We start from the raw sequence: 23,597 nt of genomic DNA on the forward strand, positions 1-23,597 counted from the left end.
TCCCACCCCTGTCCTCAGGGGCAGGGGCCGGGCGGGGCAAGGCAGAGAAAGGGGAGGCGGAGGAGGCGGGAAGAAAGAGCGGGGCCTGAGAAAGCCCAGCCTGGCTGATAGGGGAGAGATTGGTTTCAGCCAGAGCTGCGGCCCTGCCAAGTCCACATCCTATCGCGCGGCCTGCACTTACTCAACATTCATCTCCGCTCAGCTCAGAAACTTTATCAACGCTGGAGGTTGGCGCCATCTCTGGGCCTGGCCACTCCCCGCCCTCTGATGGGCCTGATAGCCACTGATAGATTACATGAGATTGTTTCACTCCGAGGACAGATTACTAATACTCCCAGGGGAGGGGGTGCAGACCACGTGGCCTGGGCTGGGTGGGGAGGGGCCAGGACACTCGTGGGCCCTGGAGAACACACTTGGGGCCGTGTGGCACAGACCCCTGGCATGTGACTGGTGGGGAGGTAAAGGGGAGAGGACACGGCATGGGGTGAGAGTGGTGGTCAAGGCCATGGGGCATGGCAGAAGCAGCCAAGGCCACAGCATAGAGTGGCAAGCAGGAGGCAGCCTGGGGAGGAGACGGGGAAATAGTGCCGAGAGAATGAAGCACCACGGGCTCCAAAGAGATTCTCTCCCGATGGGCTGATAAGGCTGATAGATGGGAGCGGGGCTGCGGCTAATGGAGCCGTCGCCCGGTGGCCCCCACGTCAGATGGATGGAGGCAGACTGCTTCCTGGAAGGGGACAGGGCTCCAGAGTGACAGGGCCCTGCCATCTGATAGGCGGGGCAGGACACCCCGAGGGGAACTGGCAGGTGCTGAGCCCTCCTCAGCTCCAGATTTCTCCTCTCACCTCTGGGGCACCCGGCCCCCAGGCACTACTGCACTAGGTCCTGCACTATGTGAGAGGGGCCTGTCATCACCAGTTTACCGAAGATCTATGGCCCCAGGAGAAGTGGGAACTCTAAGCCCATTCACCTCCTCTTCTAGGAGGTGGGGGCCTGCACCCATACCCCCAGGCTGTCCTGATGCTCTGGACACACACCCAAACCTGGAAGACTCTAGTGTCAGGGAGGAAAGAAGAAGCTGATCCTTTCCCCCCATGGGTTTGGCCAGGTCTCAAGCAGCAAATCTACTCTGCTCGCACGGCACAGATGGGGAAACCCAGGCACCTTCCCAGTCCCGCGAGGAGCTGGAGACTCTGCAGGGCCTGAAACTGTACCTCTTGGCTCAGGACGGCCCGCATCCCCATGGGGTCCAGAGCCACAGCATCCAGGAATCTGGGGTGAAAGACACCTGCCCTCAAATCCTGCAGGACAGGGCCCTTGTCCACACTGAGCCTGTTACAACTGAAAACTAGGGGCTAAAACATCAGCCTCAAATTCATACACAGAGCCCAGCTGGCACAGCTCAGTGGCTGAGCGTCGATCTATGAACCAGGAGGTCATGGTTCAATTCTCAGTCAGGGCACACGCCCGGGGTTGCGGGCTCAATCCCCAGTGTGGGGCGTGCGGGAGGCAGCCAATCAGTGATTCTCATCAATGGTGTTTCTATCTCCTCTCCCTCTTCTTTCTTCTCTTAAATCAATAAAAATATATATTTTAAAAAATTCGTACACCGAGAGTAGAATGGAGGCTGTGGGGGTTCGTGGGGGGTGGGGGTGGGGACTTACTGTTCAAAAATTATCGTTTTTTGGAAATAGATAATTTTTTGGAAATAGAGAGCACTGATGGTTGCACAACCTTGTGAATGCATTTAATGCCACTGAATTGTATACTTAAAAGAATTATAATGATAAATTTTATGTATATTTTGCTACAATAAAAAAAAAAAATCTGTCACCTAGTGCCAAGGAACACACAGCAGGTGCTCCATTAAATGTCTGTTCCTTTCCTCAGGGATTCAGAGACACAGATCCCTACCCAGGCGCATAGCTCCCTGCAGTGACATGGGCTCCCCCATCACCATGCTGCCTCAGGCCATTTGCCGGATGTAGAGACTGAGGCCAGGGCTTGCTGGGGTCTGGTCCTGCATCCATGGATGGGATGGGGATGCTGAGGGGTCATGGGGAGTCCAGAAGGCAGACCAGACCAGTTGACCCATCCCATGAATGGCCCTGGTCAAAGTTCTGCTGCTGGTCACAGTTTGGCCCTGCTAGGCTCCTGATGAAGGGCCTAAGAGTTCTTGGCATCCATCTCCAAGCCCTGCAGCCCAGGAATACCCAGTGAGACTGGATCGAGCCCCAGGCCTGCGCAAAGCAGTCCATACAGCCCCTAATGGGCTCCTCACCACCTTGGAGGGCCCCATCTGAGGCTCAGGGGTTTTGATGACTGGCCCAAGGGGACCCAGTGAATGGAGGGCTGGGATTTGCAGCCAGGCCCTGTGGCTCCAAAACCGGCAACCTTGACCCCTCTAGGGTGAATGAGGCCACGGTGATGACAGTCACCTTGGGGCCTGGACATTACAACTTCGAGCCAAACCCTCTAAGTTGTCAAACATTGGCTTGCATCTGGATTCTTAGAGCCCATTGGGCCAGGACAGAGTAAGTGGAGAGGAAAAGTCTGGTACTTGAGAGGGAGGAGGAGGAAGAAGGAGAGGAGGAGGAAAGGGGGAGTCCCATGCATAGTTCCTCTATCCCAGCTCACATCCTGGGCCCCCAGGCCATGTGGCTGTCCTGGAGCCAGGGCTAGGCAGCATACTGAGGTGGTGCTGGCATTTGAACTGGGCCTTGACTGTGCTGGTCAATGCACGGCAGGGGCCTGGCACATCTCTCACCATGATATCTCATACCCTGCTCAGAGCTTCGCCTGTGTTGTTCCCTCTGCCAGGAACATTCTTCCCCACACACCCCATCCCAATGTCTCTGCTTAAAGTCTGCTTCACTGTGGCCACCTCGCCTTCCTTGACCACCAGCCCTCCAGCTACAGGGGATCCCTCCATTGTTAGGGATTTTTTTCTTCTCTACCGCCCCACCAACCTTGGTCTCCATGAGGGCAGGGACTGAGGGAGGCCCCACCTGTGAAGGTCACCAGGGTCCCTGGTCCAGGGCCATCCCCCAATAGATACTCATTATAAGTTAGAGGTCAGCCTGTATGTCCCAGTTACCAGGCAGCCAGCCCCTGAAGGAGTGAGTCCCAATCTTGCCTCGGGGACAGGGGCCTTGCTGCCCACTGTGTAAGGACCCCAGCTACTGCACTTTAGGGCTCTGTCTATGACAGGTTCTCTTGCAGGCATTAACTTTTTCTTCCAGTTTCCTTTTCCCCTTGGTTTTGCTTTATTCTCCTGGGAGGGGCCAGGATGGAAATAGATTTAGAAATCAGTTGAGGGATAACTTATTGAGCACCTACTGTATGCCTGGCACTGTCCTGGGGAAGACAGAGATGCTGGCAGAATGGGGACTCCTCTCGGAGAGATTTCCAGGCAGGTGTTAGGAGACCCCTCCCAAGTGAAGCTGCCCAGACTGCCCTTCCACTCTCATGCACCGAGTCCCTGTGCCCCACCCCCCTGGGAGGCACCATCACCCCATCTTATAGGGTAGGGGACGGAGGCCCAGAGAGGCGAGGGGCTCGGCTGAGGTCATATAGTGGCAGTCTGGTACTGGCCCGACGGCCCCCTCCTTGTTTCCTCCCCTTAGATCTCAGCCCAAACTCGTTCCCTTCTCACCTCTCTGCTATTTTCCACTTACGCATTTTTGAAAACACCCACGCCTGTGGCTGGTTTTTGGGTCACCGAGCCCTGCTGATGCCATGGGAGCTGGGGGGGGGGGGGTGCCTCTGGCTGGGCCTACCTGGGCCCAATCTTGCTGACAACGTATCCCGTGGGGTGCAAAGTGACTTTGAACACAAGAATGCCCCAAACTTGCTTGAATACTTCCTACAGACATGGTTTCCTGTCATGTAAATTTCTGAAAATGGGAAATCTGGAAGACCCCAAGTTTCTATGCCACAGCCACAGAAAGAGTAGGGAGCCCCCAGAGAACTTCCTTCTCCTTGTGTGGATGGGGAAACTGAGGCTCAGGAGCACAGGGCTTGCTGGAGGACACAGAAACCACCCCGGGAGGCAGAGACCAGACCCTCAGATTTACAGAGTGGGGAGCAGGTCTGGCAAACGGGTTGGAACTGTCATTCATGAAGTTGGTGCTACAGAGAGCCTGGCAGAGCCAAGTTCTTGATAAAAATCATAGCTGGAGGAGGGCAGAGAGTCGGGGGACAGCATGCACATGGTCTGGAGGTGCCAGACACAGGGAGTAGAAGGGGAGGCTGGCCAGCCTTGAGCTGTCCTCACCCTGCTTTTGAACTTGGTGTTCCCATCTGGGAGTCAAGAGTTGTCAGTGCTGATCTCAGGAACACACAAATCCTGGCCCCCAATTTCAGGCAGTGGGGATCTGCGCTCTGAGGGTCAGCAGGAGGTCATCTAAGGCCAAACTGCCCATTCCTCTGCTCATGCAAATGGATAGCCTCAGCAGCAAGGTCTGGAGAGGCCGGCCCTTCCAAAGCTGGGGAAGAGGGGATTTCCGCCAGGCGGCCAAGGTCTGGGCTGGGACACTGGAGGCGGCCCCACCCCTCAGTGAACAGCCAATCCCTGTGCCACACTCATGCTTATTTGCATTCCCTGCTTCCATTGGCTGCCAACATACAAGTTAGGACCTTGGTTCCCTGGCTGAGGGGGTGCCTGCAGGGAAGCTGTTGGGTAGGCAGGGTTGGGGGGCCAAGCAGGGTTGCTGGGCTCAGGGGACTGAACTCTGGAGGGGCCTTGGCTGGGAGATCAGGCAAGGGGTTCTGAGTGGGGGGAGGGCTGGGTTCTGGGGGCCCTGAGCTCTAGGAATGCCAGATTCTGGGGTGCCAGGTTGAGGGACCTGGGTTCTGAGGGGCTGGGCTCTGGGGAGAAGTTGAGGGGGATTGGGCTAGGATTTGGGGGTGCTGGGCTCTGGAAGTGCCAGACCAGGAAAGGGGAGCTGTACAATGGAGATGATAGACTCTAGGGGATGTCAAGCTAGAGGGGGTACTGGGCTCTGGGATGCCAGGCTGGGGGCCTGGGCCCTGAGGGGCTAGGCTGGGTTCTGGGGGAGACTATGTTAGGGAGCAAGTTCTGAGAGTGCCAGGCTCTGGGTGACTAGCCTGCCCCAGCCCCAAGTCTGGAACACAATGGGTCGCTTGCAGCCTGGGGAAGACTTTGGTTATAGTGCAGGCTCTTCCTTTTCCTCTAAGGTTCCCTTAAATCCTCATACTCTACCTATTCCCCTACCCCCAATTAGGAACTCAGAGGGGGAAAGATACTGACCCCAGGTCACACAGCCAGGGTGTAGCAGCACAGCTAGAGCTTTGTCTCGCCTTCCCGCCCCCCCCCCCCCCCTGCCCCCTCCCAAAGGCTAGGTCCTTCCTTCCAGGGTAACTTCTTAATTTTAGCTGCCTTGTCTCAGGGAGGGCTATATTTGGGCTTCCTTTGCAAAATGATGATGATCATAGCTTTAAGAGAACCTGAGCCCCCTAGCTTTCACCTTAGATCTAGTGGCACCACGTCTTGGGACTCCACGAGTTGTGGGGCGGTGGGCTCCCGGGTGTGTGTGTATATGAGTGTGCTCGTGCTTTTGTTCTTGGCATTTTGGTGGGTGAGATAAGGGAAACAACAGAACTGCTCAGAGCAGCAGGCAGATAGATAACAGCGATAGGACTCCTCCACCGCACAGGCCTATCGCCCTTTTTATCACAGTTCCCTTTTCGTTTTTTCTGTCTTGTTGGGGAGGGGGAGGGTGGGACATACCCCCACACCCAGCCCCCAAGTGTAGCAACCAAGGGGTGGGGCCTCCTTCTCAGGCTCCCTCCAGCTGTGTCCAACACACACAGTATCTTGGCCCAGAGTTCTCAGCTGGAAGGGGCAGGTGTCCTGGGGTGGTTGTCAATAGCAGTGGGTACATCGGTCCTTGCAGAGTGAAGACCATGGGTCCCTCTCATTAGCTCACTACAGGGCTCTTCTGAGGGGGGATGACTCCCCACTTCATGGAGGAGGGCAGGGAGGCTCAGAGAGGATACAGGACAAAAGTGGGTGGGGCTGGGATTTGAATCTGGGCCTTGAGACTGGGTGCTGAGCTCCTCCCTTGAGACATCCTGCGAGGCCAGGATGGGCACAGCTGCATAGGAATGGGGAGCCCTCAGGGGAGCTGGCCACAGCAGGTGCCTGACTCTCAGGCCAAGGCCTGTAAGTATCTTCAGCCACATTTTACAGATGTAGAAACTGAGGCTCAGAACAGGGCAGTGCCTGTGAGCCACAGAGAGGAGGCAGGCTGGACCCCCCACTCTCTCTGTGTTCCCTCTGGCTCTGGTAAAAATGGAAGGTTCTCCAAGGAATGGACTCCCAGGCCCATACACAAATGTTCTAGAACCACCTGCATCACTGACAGGGCCCTGGGCTTCTGCAAACCAGAGCTATTTGCCAAAAAGAGTCCAGGAAGAGTGCTGGTAGCACTGGTGGAGCATGTGTAGCAGGCAGACCCACACTGGGTGGGGCAATGGTAGATTTATAGTTGTTTATATGGAAAATAATAGTGATTAATAAATAATACAAAAATAAACTCTGGTTGCCATATTCACAACTGTAAACCTACTTTTGCCCACCCTATGGTCCATGCCCCTCAGAGAACCCCTGAGTTCCTGATGCCTAACCCATTTCTCTCCTTCTCATTCCTCAAAGGCAAGGAGGCCAGAACTGAGATCATGCCCTTGTTCTACTGAGGAAACCAGGGTCCAGAAACATTAAGTCACCACCTGGGCTCATGGAAACTGCCTAGACCACCTGCTCAGGGGGCAGGAATCAAACCCCAGGTACCCCACTCTACACCTGTCCCCCTCACCTGTACCTGCACTAATTTTACTAAAAAACAGCTGACCTCCCTTAGAACACTGAAATAAGTCAAACTCCCAAAGACAGAAAGAAACCAACTTTATCATAAAAGGAGCCAATTTTCTGGGGGCAGATGTAGAGGCACCTATCACCTACTGTTCTTGGACACAGCTGTGTGGTTCAGAGCAGTAGCTCACCTTGACCAGGCCTCTAAGCCAGGGTCTTTATTGCTCCCTCCCACGCTGTGTGACCTTGGGTGAATTGTTCAACCTCTCTGAGTCTGAATCCTCCAAGGAGAAATGAGGTCAGAGATGCCCTTCTCAGGGCTGCTGGGAGTACTCTTCAGGATAACCCAGGTCAAGTCGAGGCCTGGCATACAGCTTAGTAAAGGAAGGTATTATCTAACAATGGTCACCATTAGGATTATTATAATTGGGGAGTCCCAGAGCCATCCACAAATGCCGCTGACTGTCCACTCAGGCTTCCTGCTTTTGGGCTCACAGAGAATCTCATTTTTGAAAGAGTTGCAGAAAGGGGGGAAATGGCCAGTTGCCCTGTGCCTGCCGGGAGCCCCTGCAGTCCCTCTGGAGGGCTCTCTGCAGCGAGGGAGGTGGGCTCTGCCTGACCACTGGCCCAGCTGGCACATCAAGGCTGCCAGGGCCCCGGTTTCCCCTCCCGGACAGCTGGGTGTCCCTCTGCAGGCGCCGCCCTCACCACAGCTGCCTCACCTGTCCCTCAGCAGGAGGATTAGCCACACGCCAGCCCTAATCGTTGCTAATCGCGCCATCAGCGCAGGATCTCGGATCAGCTGAAGGATGCGGCTTTATCCAGACAGACTCGGAGATGGCACCTCAGTCCCATTTGGGTGCTGCTGTCACTCGTGGCAGCCGGGCAGGCCTCGAAAGGCAGGATGGCTGGGGACGAGGCAGGGAGACAAGTGGGAGGGAGCCCTTCCCTTCCCCAACTGGCAAATGGGGCGTTGCTTGGTCCCTCAACATTTATTGGGCGCCTACTGTATAACCATGCCCTGCTCTAGGTGTCCAGTTGACACAGAGACCTGAACAAACAAAATTCTTGCCTTTGAGGACACTGCATCCTCTCCACAGCCTGTGTGCATTTGACAGATGAGGAAACTGAGGCACAGAGCTGTTCCCTAAGAGTTAGAGTCCAGGCAGGCAGATCAACTCCTGGCTCAGGCCTGGCATCATTCAGGAGGACCTGGGACCTCCCAGCCCCACTGGGAATTTTGCTTGTTCAGGTCCCTGTGTCTCCTGGACACCTAAAACAGTGTCTGGTTATACAGTGGGTGCCCAATAGTTCCCCCCAGAAGGGTTGCCCCTCAGGCCTGGGCACAATTCCCTCCAACGTGATTCCTCCTTCTGAGGGAGGCCTGCTCTGCCTTCCCAGCTGGCTCCTGGATGCTGACTTTGTACCAAAACCTGGGAGGTGCATGCTGGGCGCTCCGAGGTGCACGGCCTGCCCAGGGGCCAGGAAAGGCTGGAGAGACAGCCAAGGGCTCCCCTCCAGGGCCCCCACCCTCCCCACCCGCCTCCCTACCTTCTTTTTCAAAAACATAATTTATCTGTGTATTATCAAGAAATCCAGACACTTTAATCAGTGAGCTATGAAGTCAGAATTTCCATTCTTATCTGCGGGAGGAGTGGAAATGGAGGAGATAGGCTCAGGAGCGGATCGCTGGTGGGGAATGTTAATGGGTGGAGAGGCTGGGCTATTGGCCACGGAGAGGCGGTATCTCCCCCATTATCAAGGTGGTATCTCGCCAACCATCTCAGCGCAGTAATGGGGCCAGTTCAACTTTCCGAGTTATCACAGGAGCTGAAACCTGCGCCTGCCAGAGGCCCGGACCAGGAGACAGTTCGGGGCAGACTGGGCTCTGGCTGGCAAAGCCGGGAGGAAGAGGGGGACCACTGGCCTTGCTGTGGCCCCCGAGGACCTGGGTGCCAGCCGACCCTCAAGGCCATCAGATGAGTATAGGGCTTCTCCCTCTGCTCTCTGGGAAAATGTTTGGTTTTGGTGGAGCCAGGTATGGGTATATCGAATAGGAGGGGAAACTGAGACAGGAGGCCTCAAGTTCCCAGTGGGCTGGGTTGTCCCAGGCCTTCCTGAGCTGTGCCAGGCCCATGAAGTGGAAAGCTGGACGGTGGTGTGGGGGCACAACAGGTGGGGTTGTGCTGTGAACATTCTGTCCTCCTGCCCTTGAGACCTGCAGGATCCCCTGTCCCTGGCCGGGGACCTTTTTCTAGCCCCAAGCCCTGGCAGCAGAAACTATCAGTAGGATGGGGACACTCCGGTGGGCTCTGCCCAGAAAGAGGAAGGGACTCACTAAAGGTCATGCAGCCAGTGAGGAAGGTCATGGTGACCAGAACTGGATGCTGCCTGGAACCACAGGAAGGCCTTAGTTTCTGAACTTGAACTTGGACATGGCCAGGCCCAGCAAGGAGCACAGAGCTTTACCCTGGAAAGCATCACTATGGCCATCTTCTCCCTCCCTCCCCCAGGAACTTGTTGCAGTGTTAGGTCTGACCTTCAAACTCTCTAAACCTCAGTTTCCCTTTTGTGCACTGGGCTAATCAATGAGCCTCCCTTGAAGGTTACTGGTGGAAGGCTGTGAGCTCACAGCTAAAGTCCTCGGCACAGAGTAAAGGCTTAAAAAATGCTTGGTTAATGTTTGCTGCAATGACAAATGACTAACAAGCCTGGGGTGATCGAGAATGAACTTGGGGTTCTAGAAAAGCTGAGGGTGGATGGGGGAGGCCAGGAGAGGCCCTATGGCTGCGCATAGCTCTGCCTTGGATTTCTCTCCTTTCTTGAGGGGCTAAGTGCCTATTGCCAGAGCAGCCCAAAGACCAGCTGAGAGGCAGCCCCTCAATTCCTCCCTGGGAGCTGAGAATCCAGCAATGTCCAGGATGGACTCACCATTGCCTGCAAGGTCCTATTTCTACTGGGGGGCCCTCTGGAAGCTCTTCCCTCAAACCCCACTGCAGGAAGCAGCCAAGACCACCTGGCCCTGGGGCCCCTACCCCTCCTACTCCCTGGGTCTGACTCGCAGGGTGGGGGCTTGATGGGGAAAAGGGAAATTGAGGCAGAAGATTGTGATGGGCAGATTGGGAAAGCTAGAGGGCTTGAAGACATCACGAGGAACCAAAAGGAAGCAGCCCAAGGGAGCCTGGAGAGGGGAGAGGTACCCCTCTGTCCTCTTCATTTTAATTTTGTAAAACAATAAAAATGACACACCAGTTCTGGCACAGGCTATACCTTCTACGTCAAGTCTCATCTGTTTCACTGAGATGCCCAAAGAGGTCTGTTTTATTTTGTAGGGGGAAACTAAGGCTCATAGAGGCTCAATGACTTGCAGAAGGCCCAGGTACTTTCAGAGCTCAGCCCGCTGTCCCCATCTTGCAGAAGTGGAGACAGGCTCAGGAAGGCAAAGTAATTGCTTCATACCCAGAGTCCAAGAGCCTCGATCCCAGGATTCTATCTGTCTGTGGCAGTAATACCCATGTTCAGAGACCCCCTTGTGGTCTACCCTCCTGGCCAGGAAGCAACACACCTGCCAGTTCTTGGGGGACTGGAACGTAGGCACCCGGCCTGGGAGCTGGGACAGGGCTCACACAGACTACTCCATCCATCCCATCTCCATATCACTTATGTGCTGTGTCACTCAGGTGCAGCTGCCCATACTCTCTGATCCTTCATTTCTTTGTATGCAAAATAGGTTGGGAACCCTAATCTGAGTGTGTTTCGGGAGAACCACAACAGAGGATGCCTGCAAAGTGCTTAGCAGGTAGGTGATTTCAGACACTGGCTGGCTGACTGGGTCTTTGTCCCCATTCTAGCTACTGGACTGAAGGAACCAGGAACAGCTGCGGTGGGCTCTGACCAGGCCTGGGCTCATGGAAACTGCACACCAGCAGCCCACCACCTTTTTACACGTGGGGAAAACAAAATTCCGAGAGTCCACAGCCTTTCGGCTCAGGGAGGGCAGAATGGAGGGACAGGAGGCCAAGGGGAGGGCCTGCTTATCTGCCTTACCAGGCTCTGGCCCAAGGTCAGCTACCACATTCCTGTCCCAGCGGGGCCACTGCCTTCTCCCAAACATGGGGCCGTGAGGAAGGGGAAGGAGTGGTGGGGGAGCTGGAGAGGCCTCAGGGGGATACAGAACACGGGGGCAGATGGCCTGGAGGGCTGAGCAGGCACTGCCCAGATAAACCTCTGCCCACCTCTATATCACAGACCCACACATGTTACAGTCTCCCAGGGCCTCAGTTTTCTCACCTGTAAAATGAGTCAACCAATGATGATGAACATAACAGCAGGTACGATCCCTGTGCAGGAAAGGACTGAGAGGGCTTGAGTATGGGGCCGACCCAGCCCAGGGTGTGGCATAGTCAGGGCACCATTGCCCACAAGTCCTTCCATTTTCAAAAATAAACACCCAAAGGACAGAAAGGCAGAAGTTAGGGCCCTTGGGGTATCTGGCAAAATATCAGTAATATAGCCAGCAGCTCTCAGCGCCCCAGTGTCCACCCAGGACACAACCCCAGGTAGGCACCTTACAGTTTGCACCTGGGATTTCAAGGACCCCTCATGAAGGCCCCAGGAAGAATCTGCTCTTATTAAGCTCCTCCTCCAAAAGTAGAAACTGAGGCATGAGAGAAGCCACTTGCCCCAGGGTCACAATGAGGCCAGGACTCAGGGCTGAGCAGTGGCCCCCACTACAGTGGTCTCCCACTCTGGAGGTGAGGGCTGGCCTGCAGCCCACAGCCCTTAGAGGGTGGCCCGGGCCTGGAACTCAGAGCCCTGGCTCCCTGATGTGGAAGATGGAGGTGAGGATGGAATCCAGGGCCCCCAAGAAAAGAGTCTCTGTCCTTAGCCCACCTGATGGTCCCAAGGAGCAACATGCTATTCAGCAGCACAGCTTAGGTCACTACCCAATCAGGGACCTCAGGTGTGTTCCAACTGTTGCTACTGTGTCTCAGCCATTTTGAGCTCTCAGCATAGCCCCTGGAGCAGGCACGGTGTTACACACATTCTACACATGAAAGAACAAGGGCTGAGGATGAAGGAGACACTCGCCAACATGCTCAGCCAGGAAGCTGTGTGTTGAGATGAAAGGCTGGGACCCAGGCTTCCTTCAGAACTTGACCATCTCCCTTTTTCCTTCTTGCCCCAAGTCAGAATTCAAGTCCTGAACTCTTGTGGCCTCATGTCCGCACCTGAAAACTAGGGCATTGAACTGGGATTTGCCCATTGAACCAATGGGCACACTGAAGCAGAGAGGGAGCACCACACCGATGCTGCCTGGTTCCCTGACAGCAACCACTAAGTCTGCCTCCCTGCAGAGATCCCCCCTCCTCCTGGCCCCGATCTCCCAGGCCCACTGCTCTTCTCCTGGCCCAGGCAATGGCTGGCTGGGAACGCTTGGTAAGCCCACCTTCCTCTTTAGGCCTCTAGTTCCCACTGCATCTGTGAAATGCGCACAGGGACACAGGAGACTCTCACTTGGCTGCCTGGCCCTGCGGCCTCTCAACTCTGGGATGGCTTGGCCTAGGCCCATCCACAGTCCAGGTAGGGAGGCGAGGAGGTGGTAGGGGGAGGCAGAGGAATGTCACTGACCACTCACCAGTACAGCCCTTCCGCTTCCCTTCTCCTCTAACAAAGAAAAGACCCCAGCCCAGAGAGGGCAAGCAATGTGCCAAGATTGCACAGCTTGGGCACTCACTTGGCAAGTCGTGGGGGAATGAGCCAGCCAGGAAGAGGGGTGGCTGGTCACCAGGGGCTGGCACAGTGAGCTCTGTGGGCCATAGGGCCAGAGAGTGCGCCGGAGATCTCCCCAGGGAGGGCCCTGTAGGTGTTTTACTCTCTGGGAGTTTGGGAAAGGGATTTCTCCATCTCACATAAGCTGGAAACTACAGATTTGACCTGAATGACCACAGAGATACTATGGAGGAGGAGGAGGAGGATAGTTCATAGCAGTTGTTTCTGATAATGTGTATTTTTCTTTGAACCTCACAGTGGTGCTCAGGGGCCAGCAATGCCATGACCCCATTTTGTAGATGAGGAAAACGGGGCTCGCATGGGGTGGGCGTTGCCCCTAGCCCCATGGCCACTAAGTGGCACAGCTGGGATCCCAGCCATTTCCATTTCATGTCATGTATCCATGAGATCATTTATCTGACAGAGTTCTGGAAGGCCCTCTTTGTGGGGACAGGACGGACCCAGTCCCTGCTCCCAGGGAGTGAGTGATCAAACAGACTAATGAGGTCTCTGCGGGAAGGGTGGGGTGTGGAGGTGAGGAATGATCTGCCTGTGAGGGGCTCTGAGTGGAGACCTGAGCAGCTGTGCAAAGGCACTGAGGCTAGAAGGGAACAAAGGAAGAGAGAGAGAGAGAGAGAGAGAGAGAGAGAGAGAGAGAGAGAGAGAGAGAGAAATATCCTCAGAGTTTCTGGTTGTGAATAGCCCTGGTGCGGAGCTCAGCCCTGATGGGAGCTGCCGCAAGTGCAGGCTCTCCTCTTCTCATAGGGCCACATGCAGAGCAGCTTGAAGGAAGCTGATCTCTTACCAGTGGGGCCACCTGCCCCCTCTGCCACAGCCAAGGACACTGCGGCCCACAGAGGGCCAGGAGATATGGAGGATGACTCCCTCTGCAGCTAGAATCCCCTTTCCCCAGGCCACTACTGCCTGAATAGGGAGTAGCAGACTAGATCCAGAGAACGCACATGTGGTGGTGGCCTCAGTTTCCCCCTCTGTGAAATGGGGACAGTAGCCAAGGACAGCTCCAGGAAGATCCAGCAGTATAGTGGCTGAGTGGACAGGAGCCCAGCCAGGTGCCCGAGTGTGGCTTGGCCATCCTATGTGAGGGCCCAGGCCTGGGTCTATGGGGTAGGTGATACCAATCGGCGAGGCAACAGCTGCCTCCAGGAGGAGGCCTGTCGATGGCAGATAGGCTGGCCGGGAGTATTATTCACGAGCCCGTCAAGCCCCAGGAACGTCTGGTTGGCATAGAAACAGGAGATAAGGGGTACAATTAATGGCATCGCATTCCCTCCTCCTTTCTTCCCCAACTGACCCATTTAAATTGCTGGCGGTGCTGGTGCCATGCTGGGCTCCCGGTGACCTCCGGGGAGGGGCTGGCTGGGCGGCCAGGACTCGGCCAGGCTCAGGCCCCCGGGTAGGGCTGGGTGAAGTCTCCCCGGGGACCCTTCCTGCACAGGAATGTCTCAGGAAGGAGGCCATGGGAGATGCAGCAAGGGCAGGGCTGGGAAAGACCCCAGAGTGTCACTGCTCCCAGGGGCCCATTCTACAGGTGTGGAGACTGAGGCCCCGAGAAGCCCAGAGACAGGTAGAGAAGAGAGAACTTCAAGAAAGCATCGTGATGTTCAGACATGCTGGTTCAGAGTGAGGGGCCAAGCTGCCTGCATTTCAATTCTCGCTCTGTCACTTTCTTGGGTGAGAAACTCGACCTCTTTGTGCTTCAGTTTCTTTAGATATAAATGGCAATACGAATAGGACCTGTTTTAAGTTAATATGTAGTGTGGCACAGAGTAAAGTCTGGATTAGCTATTATTCATGTTATTATTATTATCAAAAGAGCTATGTTCCCTGAGGCCAAAGAATAAAGGAAAACCAGGAACGGTCCAGAGCCGGGTGAAGTTCCACCATCAGGAGTGAAAGGCTGAGTTCTCAAGTGCACAAGAGCCCTGTTCAAGTCCAGGTTCAGGGGCAGGCACTGTGAGCAAATCCTTCTGGGTCTCTAAATCCTCTGTCCCCTTTGCTCACGATAGCTCAATCCCCATGCCCCCAGGGTGCTGGGGAGGGGGCCAAAGTCAGCTGAGAGCTGAACTTAGGTGCCTGTCAACCTCTGGGCAGCAGGCACAGTCACACCTGTTTTTCAGAAGCTGTGGAAGGTAAGGTAACCTGCCAACGGTGGCTCACGTCAGGGGCAGCGAGGTTGCCCCAGATCCTTCTTTTCCAGCTTCTCTGCCATCATAGTGGGATGGTGGACATTTCAAGGTGGCCCCTGGGAGCCAGGCAGACTCCAGGTGCCTCCCACACATGCAAAGAAAGTGTGCAGGGCTCTGTGCAGATAATTGTGCTCACATTCATAAAAACTCACACAGAGACCACCTCATTTCTTTTTGGGGCCTAACCCAGGCTCTCCTGGAACTGGCCCTCGCCAGAAGGCATAGCCACGGGTGGGCGTCAGGCTGCTTCGGAGAGCAGGCGGGTGACTTCGAAGCTCGGAGTAAATTAGTCATCCTGTGGCCACTAATAATTTGTTTACTCAAAGTTTGAGAATGTGTGAAAAACACCGTCATCTGAGATGGAGCTGGAGTAGCTGTTGGGGCTGGGATTGGTGGGGGCTGTCCGGCCAGGCAAAGCCCAGCTTCTTGTGGAAGTCTCTTCCTTGGCTGACTTTGGTTTCCACCTGGTATCTGGATCCATGGCCCCCAAGGGCTTTCCCACTATAAAGGGACTCAGTGGCCCCTGGACAGCCCATCTGATGTGGGGGTTCATGCCTATCCCCATTTTTTTCAGAAAGGGAAACTGAGGCCCAGCCCCACCCTCCTGGCCTCATTCATTCTTGCCTCCTCACACAGGCCATCCCTTCCCTAGAATCTCGTGACTCTCGGCCCTTTATTCCCCTCAACAGCCAGGAATCATCACCCCATTTTTCAGAGTTGGAAAGTGAGGACTGTCCCTTGTCCCTGGGGCAACCCACGGCTAGCCTCTTCCTAACCCCCATTCCAGAAAGTGTCCCTGACTACCCATCTGTTCTCTACCCCTTACCTTGTCTTGACTTTCCACACTGCTTCGTCTCACCCCCTTCCATCTCTCCAATGTGGTATGACCCAGTGCTTGCATACAGCAAGTGCTCAATAAAGACATTCTGAGTGAATCAAGACAAATGTACACAGACCTTCTCTCCTAATTTGGGGGACATGCTAAAAAAGAAACCAGCACACTGGGTCCCCCAAAACTCAGCCTGGGCAATAGAAACCACCTTGGTTGTGTGTGTGTGTGTGTGTGTGTGTGTTTTCAAGTAAACTCCAAGCAGGTTACGCCTCACACTTGCCAGAAACGACACCAACCCCAACATGATTCAAGAGGAAAAACACCCTATCTCCTGCTGGAGGTGCCAACCCCACCTCTGGCTGTCTCACACCATCTAATAGAAATCAGGGGCGGGGTATCCTCCCCTGCCTTCCCCCTCCTGGCCAGCACAGTCACTTTCCTTTCATTTTGACGGACTGTACCACCCGCAGGGGGGAGAATCAACTTCTTGGCAATTAAGTGTGTTTGGGATGAAAACTCGCCCAGACAGACCAACCCTGGCGAGGACGGAGGCCCACTGCCCCTGCCCCTGCCCACGTCCAAGGCCCCCACTCGCCCAGGCGAGACACCCCCTCTCTGTTGTTGCCTTGAACCAGCGGGGCCTGGTGGCCATAGATAAGGACTCTTATCGTTCTTGGCGATCACCATCCGGCCGACCGGCCCCGGCGTTTATCTGAGCTCACATCGACCAGGGCGGGAGGAAAGCTCAGCGGGGTGGGGGAACCAGGGGTCCCGGGCCTCGCTCTGCCCGGCGCTCCCCGCCAGCGCAGCCGGGCCTATCGTGTCAGCCATCTGGCCGGCCAAGGCCGCGCTCCCGCCTCGCCCTCCCCCGCTCCCACGTTTGAAGTTAATAAATGGAAGCGCCTATCGCCGCCGCCATCGGTTACTCGCCTTATCAGCGCGGCACATCTATCTCTGCGCGGAACAAAAGGCACACAGAGGCGCGGGCAGCTGCGCCCCGGCTTTGGTGAGGGAGCGGGGGACGGCAGCCCCACGAGCTCAGCCTACCCGCGGCCTGGTTGCAGGTGAGGCCAGTGTGGCGGGCGCACAGCTGCGAGGGCCGCACGCACAGCCGCGGGCAGAGGGCAGGCGGGCGGGCGCCGCCGCTTGGTGACAATCAGCGCTCGCATCTTAACGCGCCACGATCTGCCACAGGGAGGAGGCTCCCGGGGCCGCGGGCTGCAGGGAGAGTGCCCGGCCCCGCCTCCCAGGCCCGGACCCCACTTCTGCCTGGGTCTAGGGAGCATCGAGGGTGGGCAGCGGGGGCTCACCCTTGTGCGAGCTGCAGTCCCCGTCCTTAAAGCGCACTGCCCGGCCGACCCAGCTGGCCAGGGCGCTCGCCCCGCTCTAGGCCTTATCGGTACGGGCGATCGGTTCCCAACCTGCGATCTCCCTGCCCGCGCTATCTGCATTTCTCATCACGCTGAAACACATACACATACGCACACACGAGAACAGACTGATCAGTAGCGCACAGGGGAGGAGGGGAAAAAGAAACCAGAGAACGCACGCAGATCGGGACCTGTGGGTGGTTTTAATACTTGAGTTGACTTGATAGAAGGCGACTTTCTGAAAATAGGTCCCACTTGCACATTCAGGGAGTCGGATTACGGGAATCCGGATTCCTCCTTGCGGCCCCCCCTCCCCCGAACCTTGGGAGTAGACACTCCCCCAGGAGTTCGCATAGTCGGCTCCGGTAGCAGTGGTCAGGCGAAAAGAAGTGGCAGTGCCCACCGCCTGGGGCTGGGCAGCGGGCTGGCCCCGACTACCTGACCGTCTGTCCCGCCTGGGAGATGCGACCCCCGGAGGAAGTGCCGCGCCTCCGCCCTGGACGCCGCAGCTCCAAGTTATTATTGGCGTGGGGCGGGGAGCCGCGCTTCCTGTGCACTAGCTCTGTTGCTCCTCCCGCAGCCGCGTGGCCCCCGAGAGTGCGGGGCGCTCTGACCGCTGGGCATCGGCAGCGTGAACTCAGTGGCCACCTAGACCCCCGGGGAGTGGCCCGCAGGCCGGATGGGAGAGAAACTTGGACGCGCACAGGGGCGACCCTGGCCCAGGGGGAGCCTCTTCTTTGACTTGGAGGGGTGGTGGGTGTTCCCGCAGGCATCCGAGCGCACCTTCTGCTGCCGGTGCGGCCTTGACCGGGCCGGACCTCCAAGAGGCTGTCTCCAGGCATGTAAGGCTGGAGTTTGATACCAGGGCTACAGGACACAGGGGTCTGAGTAGCTGCACGCCCCCGCCCCACCCCCGCAAGCCACGTGGCTCTTTGGCCAGAGGGAGTGGTAGTGGGCGCCAGCGGGTCTCCGCCACTTGACCATGCATTTCCACGCGGCCTCGGGTGTCCCCTCTTCCTCCCAGGTCTCTCTTTCTCCCTCTAGATACAAAGCCTGGGAGAGTCAACCACGCAAGATAAGATCACAATTTCAGCCCGTCCCGACAGAGCGATCTTATCAGGATGGGACTTGCAGAATGGAATATTTTAAACTTTATCTGAGCCCAGATCGGGGCCGCCTTATCGCTGCACCATCTCGAGGATGTGGGGGAGGGGTCCGCCACGAGGTGGGCGCGCCCCCAGCCACTTGGATCCCGGCTGTTTTGGCGGACATCCCTCCCGGCCGGACCCCCGGTGCCGAGGCGAGACGCGGGGGCCCAGCCCGCCGCGGAGATTAGATTACGGCGCGCTTGGCACAGAGCGCGGGGGGCGCGGCGCGGGGTGAAGGTCGCCGGCGGAGCGGGCAGAGCAGGGCGGGCGGGGGGCGGGCGGGGGATGGCGGGGGTCGGGGATGGCGGGCGGGCGGGCAAAGTTTGACTCACGCTTAATCTGCCGGGGATTGCTCTGTTTCCTTCTGGACATGTCTCCGGCGCCGCGTGCCCTCCCGGCGGCCGCCTCTAGCCCCTGGCGGGCGGCGGCGGGCGGCGGGGGCGCAGCGGAGCCACGGGACGGCTCATGCCCTCGGCCCCCGCGCTCCACAGCCGCCCCGGCCCGCGCCCCCAGCCCGCCGCGGCTGGCTCGGAGCCGCTGCGGAAACCGGAGGCTCGGCCCCGGCGCTGCAAGCGCGCGGACCGCCGGGGCGGCGGGCGGCGGGCGGCGGGCTGCTGCCGGTCCTCGGCTCCCGCGCAGACGCCGCCGCCGCCGCCGCCGCTCAGCTTTTCTCAATGGAACCTGCGGGCAGCACACAGCGAACCGGGAGGCCAGGACCCGGGCGCTCTGGGAGGGCGGGCCGGGAGGGGCGGGACCTGCTGGTCACTGGCGCCGCGCCTCCGGCCCCGCCCCCAGCGCCGAGGGCCCGCCCAGGCCTGCACAGAGTCGGCCCCGCCCCTCCCTCAGCGCCGCGGCCCCGCCCAGAGGCTCCGGCCCCGCCCACAGGCCCCGCCCACAGCGCTGTGTAGACCTCTGGCCTCGACTCCTCCTTCGGCCTGAAGCTTTGTCCTCAGGCCTCTCTGGGACTCGGCGACTTATTCCGTCTCGCCGCGCCGCGGCACTGCAACCGGCGTGCTCCGGGCCTCTCTGGACCCGCCGCTCAGCGCTAGCCCTACCCCAAAGTCTGACTGCACCAGGTTTGACCCCTAGACGCTAAGGCCCCGCCCCGCCCCCGCCCCGCCCCTGCCCCAGCGGTCTGGCTCCGCCCCGACCTCCCATAGCCCCGCCCCCTACTCTATAACTCCGCCCTCAGGCCCTCCGTTCTGCGCGCTCCCAAGCCTGCGGGAAGCTCAATGCCCTGACACCTCACATTTGTCTTGGGTCCGATTTGACGTGTGGAGCCGGCTCTGGCTGGTGGGGGCTTTCCTCCGAGTCTCCGGTGGAAGTGATATCCCCAGGGTCCGCCACCCCAGTGGCCGGGACCCCCAAATGGAAAGCTGGGACCTCGGGTCTTCCTCCCTCGGACTGAGATCTGGCAGGAAATCTTGGAGGTTGCGGAAGCTAGGGGCCTGTCCCTGCCCCTCTCCTAGCGGTCGCGGGTGTCACCCCTCCGGAACCTCTCCTCTGAGGGGCGTCCTGCTGGAGGCCCAGGAAGCCGGCCCCTCAGCCGGTTGAGCGAATCCCCACGCCCCTCCCGCCTGGGCAGTCGGAAAGGAGCGAGGGTCCCAGGGTCAGTACTGTCTGTTCCAATCCTGGAAATAGAGATGACCCTCTTGTCCTTTAGGATATGTTTATGGGATCCCAGAGGCCCTCATTTCCAGTGAGCCTTGCTCAAGGTCACACAGCATTAGGGTTGCCCAACAGGAGCACAATTGTATTCTTTTTTTTTTTAATGTTCTTGCCCTGAATTAGGTGCCTGCTCCCTGTCCCCCATAGTCACAAGAAATAGGGAGTTAGTAGGGCCCCAGAGCTACCAGGAAGACCTTTTCTAAAGAGCTCCACCCATCTAGTGGCAGATAATCGTCACCACTGTCACATGCAGAGGCTGGCTGAATGCTGAGCCCCCTGCCCGTGGGACCCCCACACCATTCTGACTCCTGTTACCTTTGCCCCCACTCCATGGATAAGGAGAAGGGTTATCCCTGTAGCCTGGGTACTCTCCCCTGCCCTGTCACTATTCTCAGGGGGTCTCTGGGCAGTATAGAGTGGCAGGCGGGACAGGAGGCTGAGGTCCACCCTGGGACCACCCACTGCCACTGGACAGACAGAAACACTAAGGCTAGGAGGCCAAGAGACTTGCCCAGGGTCACACAGCTTCCTACCCAGAGCTTAATTGCCTTCCTACAGCTGACTGGTGCTGTACCCCCTCACTGGGGAGCTCAGGGTCCATGGCAGACTGGTTTGCTCAGCCCAAGGCTCCCATAGTGTTTGTCAACTGAATGAGGCACCCCACCTATCTGTGCTTCCCTTTGGGCTTTACTGCCTTCTCAAAGATGGGGATTTGGGAGTCAGAGGGATTCCTGGAGGAGGTGGCCATGGGTTGTGTCTGGGGCTCCATGCACACCCAGGTTGGTGCTGCTGAAATGGCTGGAGATCTTGAGGGTCAGCAGGAGAAAGAGCCATGATCCATTAGTGATATCTGTCTTGGGTGCAGGATGAGAAGATAGGCATCACTTTGGCCACTTCTTTGCCCATAAACTGTGGCCCCAAGAGGAGAAACACATCCAAATCACCCAGAGACTTAGGAACAGAGGCAGGCGAGAAACAGAACCTGCTGACCAGGACTAGCTACATCATTTTTGAGGCCCTGTGCAAAATGAAAATGTGGGGCCCCTTGTTCAAAAATTAACAATTTCAGGGCAGCAACAGCAGGGTGTGAAACCAAGTGCAGGACCTTCCCAAGGCCTGCAGGCCCCATGTACCTGCACAGGTCACAGGTCCATGAAGTACCGTAACAGCCCAGACCCAGGTGAGAGCTGTTTCTGGAGCACTTTCCTTCTATGCTTGTTCTCTCCACCTGCCCTGCGGGGGCTGTCTTTACCCCATTATACAGGGGAGGAAACTGCCTCGCTGGTGATCAGTGGGGATGCCATAGGACCTTGAACACACTACTATGCCCTCAGAGGAAGTCTGTTGATAATGGAGCTAAATTGAGGAAAGAAGAGCAGCAAGTGCTGCTGAAAGGAAAGCCTTGGTGAGTCCAGAGTGGGAGCAATTGCCTCTGCCTGGGGAAGTCAGGGAAGGCTGTCTGGAGGAGGAGCAGGGTGCAGGGCTGCTGAAGGTGTCTCACCTGGCCACCTCCACCCCCATGGGCTGCCCATTGTGAACCCTAATTTCCACCTGTCCCTGTGTGACTGTGAAGAGTGTCAGGATTCACATCCAAAAGTCATTAGTGGAGTAAACAGAATTGCATTCAGTCTCAATGGGGGGCTGTCAACACTTGCTGTGGAGTTGGGAGGGGCTTTGCATGGAGTTGGGCTGCCTTGACCAAGGCCTGGCTGTTCCCCTGCTCACTGGATTCCAAGGCTAATAGCAGGCTCCCTGGAGGCTTCCCAGGAGGTTCCAAGGGTGTCTGGTCCCAGGAAAGGCTCCTGAGCATAGCTCTGTCCTAGACGCCCACTCTAGGGGGTGATGTCATGGTCCATCACCAGCATTTTCTAAGCTGGGCTGGGTCATATTCTTTCACGAAGTCTTTGTGCAACCCTCTGCTGGTTACAGCCATTAGAGTCCCCAGGCAGAAAGTGGTAAAGCTGGGCCTGGGACACAGTGCTCAAGGCTCTTGTGGTAGTGATGAACGCACTAAGGCTCAGAGTGGTCCTCCAGCTCAGAAGTGGCAGTTTCCTGTAACCCCAGGCAGGTTAACTCCAGAGTCCCTACTCTTAACCCTGGCTTGGGAGCGTGGAAAACTGTCTTTGCCTTTTTAGAGGGCATGACCTGAGCAAGTCCTTCACCAATCCAATCCTTGGTTTCCTCACCCAGGGTGGCCCCTGACCTCTCAGGGCTCCTCTTGATGCCATTGTGGTTCTGGGCTCATGTCTGGTCTAGCTCTGCCCTCTGAACTGTGGGCATGCTCTGTGCTGCCCTGCCCGAGGAGGGTGGCCCATGGCTGGGCAGTTGCTATGGGTGGGGGAAGGAGCTAATTGTGGCATCTCCTGCAGGCCAGGCCTTGCACTGATTGTTGGGCTATGACCAAGGAAGCCACAGAATGTTTTATAAACTTAAGATGGACATCTACACTAATAAAAGACAAAGATGCTAATTGACTGTACCTTTGCTATGCCTTAAGCCATGCCCACCAGCCAATCAGAGCAACTATATGCAAATTAACCCAACCAAGATGGCAGCTGGCAGCCACTGAGCTGGAGCAAGCAGGAGGCTTGGTTGCCCGGGGGATGGAGGAACCCAAGCTTCCCGCCTGCCCTGAGCCAGCTGTGGCCTCTGCTCATGGCAACAAAGTTTCAATTATAGAAGACAAATAAATCCCAGATACCTGCTTCCAGCCAGCCTCCACTGGGAGCTTGGGTGGCTGGGGGTTGTGGCCAGCCTGCAAACAGCCATCAGCCCCTCACCCAGGCTGGCCACACCCTCATGGGGTGAGGGTTCCCGCTGGGAGGCTTGGCCAGCCAGCAAACAGCCAGCCCCTCATCCAGACTGGCCAGGCACCCCAGTGGGGAGCCCCACCTTGAAGTGGCTGTGGCCAGCCTGAAAATGGCCCTCAGCCCCTCACCCAACTGGCCAGGCACCACAGCAGGACCCCCACACTGAAGGGGCTGTGGCCAGCCTGCAAACAGCCATCAGCCACTCACCCAGGCTGGCCAGGCACCCCAGGGGGGGACCCCTACCCTGAAGGGGCTGTGGCCAGCCTGCAAACAGCTATCAGCCCCTCACCCAGGCTGGCCAGGCACCCCAGCGGGGACCCCCACCATGAAGAATCTGTGGCCAGCCTGCAAACAGCCATCAGCCCCTCACCAGGCTGGCCAGGCACCCCAGTGGGGACCCCCACCCTGAAGGAGCTGTGGCCAGCCTGCAAACAGCCATCAGCCCCTCACCCAGGCTGGCCAGGCACTCCTATATAATAAAAGGGTAATATGCAAATTGACCCTAACAGCAGAATGGCTGGGAATGACTGGTCACTATGACACACACTCACCACCAGGGGGCAGATGCTCAATGCAGGAGTTGCCCCCTGGTGGTCATTGTGCTTCCACAGGGGGAGCTCTGCTCAGCCACAAGCCAGGCGGATGGCTGCCAATACAGCGGTGGTGGTGGGAGCCTCTCCCGCCTCCTCAGCAGCGCTAAGGATGTCTGACTGCAGCTTAGGACTGCTCCCCGTTGGCAAGTGGACATCCCCCGAGGGCTCCCAGGTTGCCAGAGGGATGTCTGACTGCCAGCTTAGGCCCAATTCCCCAGGGAGCGGGCCTAAGCCAGCAGGTGGTCATCCCCCGAGGGGTCCCAGACTGTGGGAGGGCACAGGCCGGGCTGAAGGACCCCCCCGCATGCACAAATTTTTGTGCACTGGGCCTCTAGTTGAAGAATAAAGAGGATGCTCAAAAA

At 57.3% G+C, this 23,597-nt stretch overlaps 1 protein-coding gene across 7 annotated transcripts in view; it reads right to left on the reverse strand.

Moving 5' to 3' along the window:
* Positions 1 to 18,897, reverse strand: part of ZFPM1 (zinc finger protein, FOG family member 1) — a 72,462-nt gene extending 53,565 nt beyond the window's left edge. For 3 of the 7 annotated variants that reach the window (XM_036346810.1, XM_036346809.1, XM_036346805.1), the window contains exon 1: positions 18,497 to 18,897. In XM_036346810.1, coding sequence (XP_036202703.1) covers positions 18,497 to 18,536 — 40 coding nt within the window. In that variant the 5' untranslated portion in view covers positions 18,537 to 18,897. Of the gene's footprint in view, positions 1 to 7,557; positions 7,892 to 18,496 lie in introns of those variants that run through there. The other 4 variants (XM_036346804.1, XM_036346806.1, XM_036346808.1 and 1 more) reach the window with 3 other exon arrangements.
* Positions 18,898 to 23,597: the final 4,700 nt, after the last annotated feature.

The sequence above is a fragment of the Myotis myotis genome, unplaced genomic scaffold (genome assembly GCF_014108235.1).
Source record: "Myotis myotis isolate mMyoMyo1 unplaced genomic scaffold, mMyoMyo1.p scaffold_m19_p_19, whole genome shotgun sequence".
In the NCBI taxonomy this organism is placed as follows: domain Eukaryota; kingdom Metazoa; phylum Chordata; class Mammalia; order Chiroptera; family Vespertilionidae; genus Myotis; species Myotis myotis.